Source organism: Plasmodium brasilianum, chromosome 13 (genome assembly GCF_023973825.1).
Source record: "Plasmodium brasilianum strain Bolivian I chromosome 13, whole genome shotgun sequence".
NCBI classification, from domain to species: Eukaryota; Apicomplexa; class Aconoidasida; order Haemosporida; family Plasmodiidae; genus Plasmodium; species Plasmodium brasilianum.
The window spans coordinates 563,806-574,210 of NC_090126.1; the positions used below are offsets into that span (position 1 = coordinate 563,806).

Below are 10,405 nucleotides of genomic sequence, written 5' to 3' on the forward strand. Positions count from 1 at the left end.
TTAAATCGCGTCAATGTCGATTTCCTCCTCATCCCCAGTGTAGTTAATTCCGTCTTTTGCGTCTAAAAATATTTCATCATCATATTTTTCGCTCTTCGAATCTTCAAACGCTTTATCATTATCATTAAAACAGTTGTTCATTTCTTTTCCTTTTTCTTCATTATTTCGTAGTGATTTTACTTTGTAATTTGGCAAATTATTATTAACTAGACTACTTGTTTTATTTTCTTCTTCATCCGTTTCATCGTCTTCATCTGAATCATTATCTTTTAGCCAGTTAACGAAATGTTTTGCCATACTTTTGCATTTATTGTAACAATCGTTATAAAATTTAATTCTTTCATCTAAAATATCATTACTATTACTCCTCTCTTGTAATGTAGCGCTGTCATCTTCATCATATCGTTTAATTATATCTTTACTTTCTAAAATATCATTATTATATAACACCTGTAATATATAGGGATAAATTACAACTGCATTATGCGCTATTTTGTTTATATAATATTCCATAGCATGAAAAATATCAATTACAGTTACTGACGTATCATTAACTTTTTTTATATACTTTATGTTTTGTTCTAATAAATCTTTCGTTATTTTATCATCAAATAAAGCACATAAACAAATAAAAATTCTGCACTTGGAATCAAAGCTTTGTGAAACCTGCAAAACTCGTAATTCTTCACAAAAATCATTATCACTAATATTTGGAAAAGTTATATATAGAGTTCTTAATCTATCAATAACTTCTTTAATTTCTATACTATCAAAATATAAGGATTCTTTTTCCAAAACAAAATTATCCTCTGTTTTTTTTCTTTTCTCCTTTCTTTTACTTTTTTTGTCCTTTTTGTTATTGCTACAAACATTATTCATTGTATGACTTTTATCCGAGTCTTCATATTGAGAACTGTCATTATCCCCACCTGAGTGTACTACTCCGTTTTTACTTTCTTCATTATTCTTTTCGCTCCTTTCGTTTCTTTCCCCTTTTTCACTTTTACTTTTACCATTTTTTTCTAATTTCTTTTCCTTAGACTTTTTCTTCTTACTTCCAACAGTACTAATCATGGGTGGATTCTTTATCATATATGTCGCAATTTTATGTGAGTTGTTAAGTTCTCCTATATTTCCACAAGCATTACATTTGCATATTAAAAAACCCTTTTTAACAATTATATCTGTTTCAGGTAATAAACAATGTGGGCAAAGAACATACATTTCAATAAACTTATCTAAAATATTTACTAGATCATTTTCCTTATGAGCACCATTTACAATTGCTTTTTCTTCATTTTCTTCAAACTTTACCATTGTTCCTAATTCACATCCAAAAAACTTCGTAGGATACATTGGAGGGCGTTTCAATGACCTTGCTATTTCTCCCATGTTAGCTATATTTGTCCTAATTCCATTTCCTCTACCTTCAATTTTGGAAATTAGTTTTGGCATCTTATATCTATAATTAGGATCGTTACGATCCCTCGGAATGTTGATGTACGACATCGTGGAATTATTCTTTCTACAAATAATTTATGGAAAAACGTAGCTTCTTCCCTCCCCTTAGCTATCAGCATGTACCTATCTATATGTATCTATCAGTTTGTACCTATCTATATAAGTACATATATATATAGGTAATAATACAAATATACCTTTATAAATTTCTATCTATATATAAATATATCGTAGATATGGGAGATCCCTTACAAATCTAAATGTATTTGCCTTTCTCCTTACTCTCACCCTCTTGTACTATTTTAATAAATTTATGTATGTTTGTATGTGTATATATACGTATGTAGGTGTACAGATGTTCGCACAAATTCAAAGATACATACACAGTAATCACTAAGAAATGTTTTCCTTCAAAGCAGCATAATTACCACTACTGACAATTTAATATTTCCTTTAAAAAGATGTTTACTAATTATAAATTATAATTAACTCTAGAATACTATAATTATACTAATGCCTACATATATAAATCCTTGCTCAATTAGACACAACTTTCCTTCTTATATTTACAGTATTACTTAAGAGCAAATAATATAGCTCTTCTGTTCTTCGTTACACAGTTTCTAATAAACAAAGGCCGCATATAAACCTATTTTATCTAACCAAATACATGTATACATATATATACATACGTGTGCACTCTCTTAGCTATTCACAAGATGGGATGCGATAATATATGTAATACAAATCTGCACGAGGCTTTATTATGCTATATTTTCGTGTGGCATTTCCTTCTTCAATTTTTAAAAAATTACAAATAAATATGTTTATGTATTAAATATATTTACATGTATCTGTATTCATAGATGCGAGAATAATTAAACAACAAAGTAGATATATATATATATATATACGTATATGTACACCTGCCCGTATATAAATATATACGTGTGTAACTGTTCACAAATATGCACACGTAAGAAAAATTTCCTCTAATAAATTATAAATCCTTCACTTATTTACTATTAACATTAACGTACATAAGTATGTAATATATATATATATGCAAACGTTAACTTTCTATACATGTAAAGGTTAGACTATGCAATTTAAAACAATGCTATATTCATTCATTTTTATATGGAAGCAAGTCATAAAATCTAACAGGAGCATCCCTCATAAACATTCTTGATGTCATATATCCAATTTAATATGTAACAAAAAAAATGTACTAAACTTTTTTCAAATAATACAAACAGGTATATAACACATATATATATATACGTGTGTATTTTAGTATATATAGACTCAAACACAAATATCTCCAATAAAACGCTTTGTTTACCTTAGGAAAATATATATCACGAAATATGTCGAATAATACACACGATAACTGCTTAATATTTATATACTGTAATGTGATCTACTTAAATATATATACATATAATAATTTTACGTAAACATTTAATAATTATAAAAATTATTATAAAATTATAAATTAATTGATAAAATGAAAAGAAAAAAACAAATGATGAAAACAAAAAGAATATATATATATATATATTATAAAGCAAAGAAATAGCGTTGAACTGAATATACTTTTAATTTAATAATGCATTTATATACAATCTCCTATACATTTCCGTTTTAAAATATCTCTAATCGTGCATTATGCATAAATACATATATAGAGAGATAATTACAGCAAACAAATAAAAAATATAAAATGGTGAAAATTATACATTATTAAACTCCTCATTAACAGCAAAAACAAAAATATGTCCTTCTTTGTAGCGCCATAACTTAAAACGTATATATATATATATATATATGTTTTGTATGTATATGGTTAATTCAATTTATATAATATACATATACATGTATTTTTATAAACCTACTATTTCCGTACGAGTAAATTACATCATTCCATCAAGCATAACATACATCATTAAGATTTTTACATATTTTATATGTGTTTATAAGTATCAATATATGCATATAAGTAAATAAATATATACATATAATATATATATATAATATATATATATAATAACACATTTCAATATTCCTCAGTGTTAATGATTACTAAAAATTACTCCCTTCCCTTGTCATTCTGTTAATGCAATTTGTTCCCTTATACATAAAAATATATATTCTCTTTTTCAGTTCAAAGCATACATATAATTCCATTAAAGTTGTCATAATCTATCCTAAAATGTTTTACCTAAATAAATGTAAAGGCTCCTTTTATATATATATATACCTACACATATAATATATTGTAGTTATATCCACTACCTTTTCATAAAATGGGGTCTATATAATTAATATAAAAATGCTTCCAATAAATGATAAAAAAAGCATACATTTTATTTCATATTAAATATAATGGGTAATATGTATATATATATATATATATATCTTCGGTCTACAGGACATTACTGCTCAAAAAAACTGTGGTTTTGTTATTTTGTTTTCTTTTAATTCATATGTCTCATCGGTTGTTAATTCTTATATATGTGTACTGTTATATGATGAACTGAAATACTGTTAAATCCTTTTTTTATATAGCCTATAAGCACACTTACACTTCGAAATGGGTATATACGATCGTTAAAAAATTAACATATCCATATATTCATACAATAATAAATTTTTTTGAATTTTGAACAGAGTATCATATATCTATTTGTAAATAATATGTATAATACACTACCTCCTACAAATCATATTTTGCAAAATAGTTCATACACGGGAATATTAAAATTCATACTAAGTAATAAATACACATAAAACATTACACAGCAAAAATAAATATTCATATTGTATTTGCAAATTATGTATACAAAATAAAAAAAGATTTATTCACAATTTTTATACGAATTAAAGAAATACGTATAATTTCTCAAATTTCTTCAGCTTTTATTCGAAAAATAAAATTATAGAATTTACAAACAAAATGATTATACGTATGTGTATGCATATATACATGTATATATATATATATATATATATATGTATAAATGATGTGTTAAAATATGTAAACATAAAACACACACAATACACAACGTATGTATACTTTTATACAATTCGTGTAATTTATTTTTCATTACTTGTCACATGTACAATATTATAACGTTTTACACATGTCGGCTGCGGGTTGCCTAAGTGAACGATTATGTTCTTTATCTATTATGCTATTAACACTTGCATAATTAATATATTTTTTATGCTTCAAATTATTTTCACTTTTTAAAGTCTTCATTGACTTTCCTTTGTAATAATTCATATAACTTAAATTATTAGATTTAATCATTCCTTTTTTTTTTTTATTTAATTGCTTGAGCAAATATGAAATGTATTATATTATACACTTATGTAAAAATGTCACTTTGATTATATAAAAAGATTCGTACTTACAAAGTTATATTTATATATAATATATATAATATATATATATATATATATAAATATATATATATTTATTTATTTTATTTATATGTACACGTATTTTTTGGTATATTAGCAGTTATGTACTTATTCATGTATTTATATATACTGCAAATTTGTTATAAAAACAGCGATGAAATTAAGTAACAAGGATATATGATCTTCGTAAGATTTTTTGGGTACGTTTTCATATAGAGTTCTTAGAGTTTCACCTTCTTAAAATTTTACATATTACACGATAACTAATTTTTCTTAAATAGCTAAATTTTTAAAATGAAATAAGATAACAGGAATATTATTATTATAATATATAATATTACAATCAAATTAACTCTTCCGTTTTATGCTATTATTCTGTACTATATTATTTTATATATGAGTACGTATTACAGTAAAAAGAATAAAAGTATATAAAGATGCATATATTAATATATGTATATATTTATATTATTTATATATGTAAAAAAATATATAATTATATTTTTTCCTTCAATTCTTTCATTAAATTTTAATTATAGTGTTTACTTTTATGTTTTTTTTAATAAATATAATTGTGTTTTTATTTAATTTATTGTGTATGAGTTTGTTATTTTTATTGTTTGTTATAAATTTTATATAAATTTTTTTTTTTATTATTTTTATAATTTAAATAATAATTTATAAGTACAATTTTTTTTTTTTTTTTGTCATACTATTTAGAGGAGTTTTTGTTAAATTTTAAATTTTATGTTAAAGATAAATATATATAAATGAGTATGAGCATTTTTTTTTTTTTTCGCACAATCATATGACTTCTATATATTATATATATATATATATATAATATAATAAATTATTTATATATAATTTTTTTTTTTTCTTTTATTAAAAAACAAAAAACATACAATGAAAAGGCAATATCTTTTTTTGGTAGCTTTTGTTTTTATGGAATTATTATTTTAACAACTTTTTAAAAATAAAACTAACAAAACTATTAAAATATAATTATTAAAAAACATTTGTAATTTCACTAAACTTCCATATGTAATGTATATTTATTTCAAAGAACAGTTTTACGAATTCAGGAATAGCTTCCCTATATTTCTGTATTTATAAAAAATTTTATTGCTATTAAGTGTTTTTCATTTAAAAAAAAAAATATTACATTATAAATATATAATATATATATATACTTGAAACTATTTAATCATTTTTTCTCTTTTAAATGTGATATATTATTCAATTTTAGAGAAAAAAAAAAAAAAAAAACCAACGAAAGAAATAAAAGTAAAATGGAAAAACTAGAGATACCAAGAAGAATAATTTGTTATTAACATATACGGAACATTCCATATTCTTAGTAATAGTTTGTAAAGTTAAGATATAATGCCCGATATCCTCATCTTGCACATTAATTATTTGAAGCTAAAATAGGGGAATGTATAATTTATTACGCCTAGTTTTTTATATCATATATTTTTAATTATCATCATTTTAAGAGCCTTTAAAAAAAGTTTTTTTTTTACATCATATCATATTAACAGTGTTCCAAAGAGTGTACTATTTAGTGGCTTATAAGAGTATATATATATATAGATATATATATATATTTGTACATACATTTTTCCATTCCATGCACCTTTCCTCATTTTCGCCAAAAAAAATTATATAAAAACAGAAATGGAATGGGGAAAAAAGAAAAAAAGTATAATTTGAAGGTGTCTCTTTCATTCGTTACACGTTTCTTATATACCTACTCTTCGAAATTAAAAAAGAAAAATATGCACAGCGTAGAAATAAAATAAGTACAGGATAAAGGTTGAATAAAAATTAAGGTATTAACTTTGTATTTATGAAATTTATTCATTTAAAATATATTTTGTTGTTTTATTAATTTTTTTACAAGTTATCAAAATTTTCCATCAAGTATATATATCTTAACCATCAAGTATATATATCTTAACCATCAAGTATATATATCTTAACCATCAAGTATATATATCTTAAAATACTAATGAAACATTACTACAATGGTATAATGTACGCCTTGGTTGTGATACTTTCACACAATTTAATCAATGCTAAATAAAAACGCAAAATTTCCTTTTTACTGTATATTGTGATACAATATATTACGCATTATTTTTATTTCATCTATTAATTACCCCTTTAAATTATTGCCATATAAAAGAATTTTTTCATTTATATTGTAAAAAATGATTTTATTTTTTAATTAGGGCAAAAAAAAAAAAAGAAAAAAAAAGGACTTGAATTCATATTATCACCTAAACTTTATTTGTAAGAGTTATTATATTCAAAAATAAGGAAGCATATTCGTTTTACTTTTTTTTCCCGCATATTCCATCTTCCAAGTACATAAACAATATATATAACACGAAATAAAATAAAATAAATATATACATGTATATTTTTATGTATATACATATATATTTACATATATACATATATATTTGCATATATACATATATATTTATTTGTATCCATGTGTACACGTCATGTCCATCGAAAACTAAAAAGAGAAAAAAAAATTTCAAAAATGAAAACTCACGATTAACTCTTAAAAAGGTTCTTTGCTTTTGTAATTAACTAAATAAAGGAGCTAATTTCGTTTTGCAAAACGGACAAATAAGGGGAACAAAAAAAATTGCATATATTAGATAAATATAAATAAATGTATGATATCACCGTGATTTTCGTTATTATATATGCTAATGTAAATACTTAGATGTATACCTACTTTTTCCTTTTTTTACCTCTAAACCATGCGGTAAAGGGCCAAAAACTCATGATTTTTCGCTAAACACATCTCTCGCTTTAGCGTAAAACTATGTTGTACATTCTTGAGGTGTAATAAGTAGGGAATAGTGCATAATTCTGATTAGTTAATGTTATTTTTTTTTTTTAAGGAACATTTGAAGCAGTCCTTTTCTCTTCTTAAATAGCTACAAATATATATTTATTATTATTGTAATTGGAAAAAAGTAATCATCCTTTTGTTGTATACGCTTCCCTCGTATCACATATTTAGAGAAAAATGTATGAGAACAGCAATATTATTTTAGAGCTAAACGCGGTGAAAGGGTATTACAACAAAGTTTTTACGAACACACTGTTGCAAACTTTGCAAAGAGATATTAAGGTGGAGGACCTGATCTTCTCATATAATCATTATTCAAATTTACTTGTTGAAAATAAAAATTATGATGATGACTATCATGAAATAAGTAGCGACTATTTGAAAAGTGATGATGAAATGGATAAAGTATCCCCCAACTCGTTTGATAAAAATAAGCATTTAGGAATGGAACATTCTAAAGAGGATACTATAAACTATTTTGACCCAAGTATAAGCGAAGAAACATTTGAAGAAAAAATAGAAAAAACTTTTGATTATTTAAATAATTTCATAAAATCATTTTGTGAAGAAAGTCAAATGAACAAGTCAGGTGAAATGGAAATAATAAATAGTTTAATGCAAACTTTAGAAATAGAAAAAGTAAATGAAGAACAATACCAAATTTTTAACATGTGTTTTGATAAATTCCAAATATATCAAATCACATTAATTGTGCTAGCGTATATTCTAAGAAGTATTTTTAATTTAAGTTTAGGTAGGAAAATTATATTCTCCAATGAAAGAATAAATGAAATATTATTAAGAGCATTATATAAGCAGAATATTTATGTGCAAATATTTACTTTGAAAAATTTAAAAAAGTATATAATACAAGATGGGGAAGATTGTGACAAAATACATTTAAAAATGATTAAAATTTGTATCTTTAGTAAATCTCTATGTTCATTTAATCGGGCATATGAAATTTTGTTACATTTAATTAAAGACAACAAACAAGTGAGTGAAATATTTGATTTTTATTTTCTAAAAAAACTGAAAAAATCTCTTGAAAACTTAAATAATATACAGCGCTTGAGGTTTCTTGATCTCATATGTGACAGCATAAATTTAAACGCTGCAAAAATTTGCGATATATTTCGAATAAGTAAAAAAAATAGCCTCATAATTAATAAAGAAGGAAATAATTTGCTAAAGGGGGAGGGGGAAAATAACCATTCAACTAATTTGTTAGCCGATTCAAGTAACTTGTTAACCGATTCAAGTAACTTGTTAGCCGATTCAAGTAACTTGTTAGCCGATTCAAGTAATTTGTTAGCCAATTCAAGTAATTTGTTAGCCGATTCAGCTAACTTGTCAGCTGATGTACACACACGGAATGCTAATTTCCAAGTGCACAATTTTTCGTTTGAAAGCGAGTATGAAGAGGAAGTGTGCACCTTTGGAGAAATCTCATATATTTATCAGAAGACCGTCGATGAAAAAATGAAAAAGTACAATTTAAAAATTAAGGATATATGTAAAATGACGAAAATTAATATATATAAATATTTACATATGATTTATTTAAAAGATGATTTACTGTTAAAAATTAACGTGTTAGAAATTTTTTCGAAGTTAATTCAAAATATATATTATTGTGACGCAGTTTTTGAAAACACCTATTTTTTACACACCGTTTTGAATGATCTTAAAAATATGTCAGACGAAGGAGAAATATTACACTTAAGTATTTTTAATTCTATAATATCATATTCCAAAATAAATTCATCGGTGTTAAGTTTTTTAATAAATGCACATTCGAATATTTTGATGACAAGAATTATTGATTATTTATCGGAATCTTCAAATAAAAATAATGAAAAATTAATTGTTGGGATTAAATCATTTGGGTTTTTTTTTTCTATTAAACAATGTAGTCAAATTCTTTTAAATATAAAATCAAATATTCATTTACTTGCTATAAATAATATAAACACACATGCTCATACGAATGTATTAAGACACTCAATAAATATATGGGTGAAAATCTTACCTTCCAAATCCATGAATTTTGAATGGTTTAAAGATTTAATTCATACAATTCTGTTTAACAAGATAATTGTAGTATTAAAAGAAATTGATGATACACTTATTCAAATGAATATTTATCAGCTTTTAGAAATTATGATTACATATAATATAGCTCATTTAATATTGAAAGAACAATGGCTCATTAGAAGCTTGCAAGAAAATTTTGAAAATAATAGTTATGATCTCAAAATGAGTAGGTACAACTTTTTTAAAGAATTTTACCAATTCAGTAAAAATATTATCATCAGTGATCCGTTTGCAGACACCCTAATTAAAAACTTTATTGAGAAGATACCAAAAAGATATTAAAGGGAAGCATGTTTATGATAATGTGAATATATGTTTCTGGTGGATTTTTTCTTTAAACATTCTCACCTATCCGTTTGCTTGTATTATCATCTATATATTTTCATTCACTTCATTCTATTTTTATTTTTTTTTTTTTCCATGCACATACGCATATTTTTATAATTCGTATTACGTTTATATACTGAACTGGAAAATATTAGCAATTTGAAAATTAGAACTTATTTAAGTCATCATTTCACCTTATTTATACGCATTGTC

General features: G+C 23.8%; 2 protein-coding genes across 2 annotated transcripts; one reads left to right on the forward strand and one right to left on the reverse strand.

Moving 5' to 3' along the window:
• Window positions 1–1,509, reverse strand: MKS88_004808 (eukaryotic translation initiation factor 5; the record flags this gene model as incomplete). The annotated part of the gene is made up of 1 exon (XM_067218014.1): window positions 1–1,509. One exon carries the CDS (start codon window positions 1,507–1,509, stop codon window positions 1–3), a length of 1,509 nt encoding a protein of 502 aa, XP_067071189.1.
• A 6,436-nt stretch (window positions 1,510–7,945) lies between these two features.
• Window positions 7,946–10,147, forward strand: MKS88_004809 (uncharacterized protein; the record flags this gene model as incomplete). Its single annotated transcript, XM_067218015.1, has 1 exon — window positions 7,946–10,147. The coding sequence occupies one exon, from the start codon at window positions 7,946–7,948 to the stop codon at window positions 10,145–10,147; it is 2,202 nt and encodes a 733-aa protein (XP_067071190.1).
• Between the last annotated feature and the right edge of the window lie 258 nt (window positions 10,148–10,405).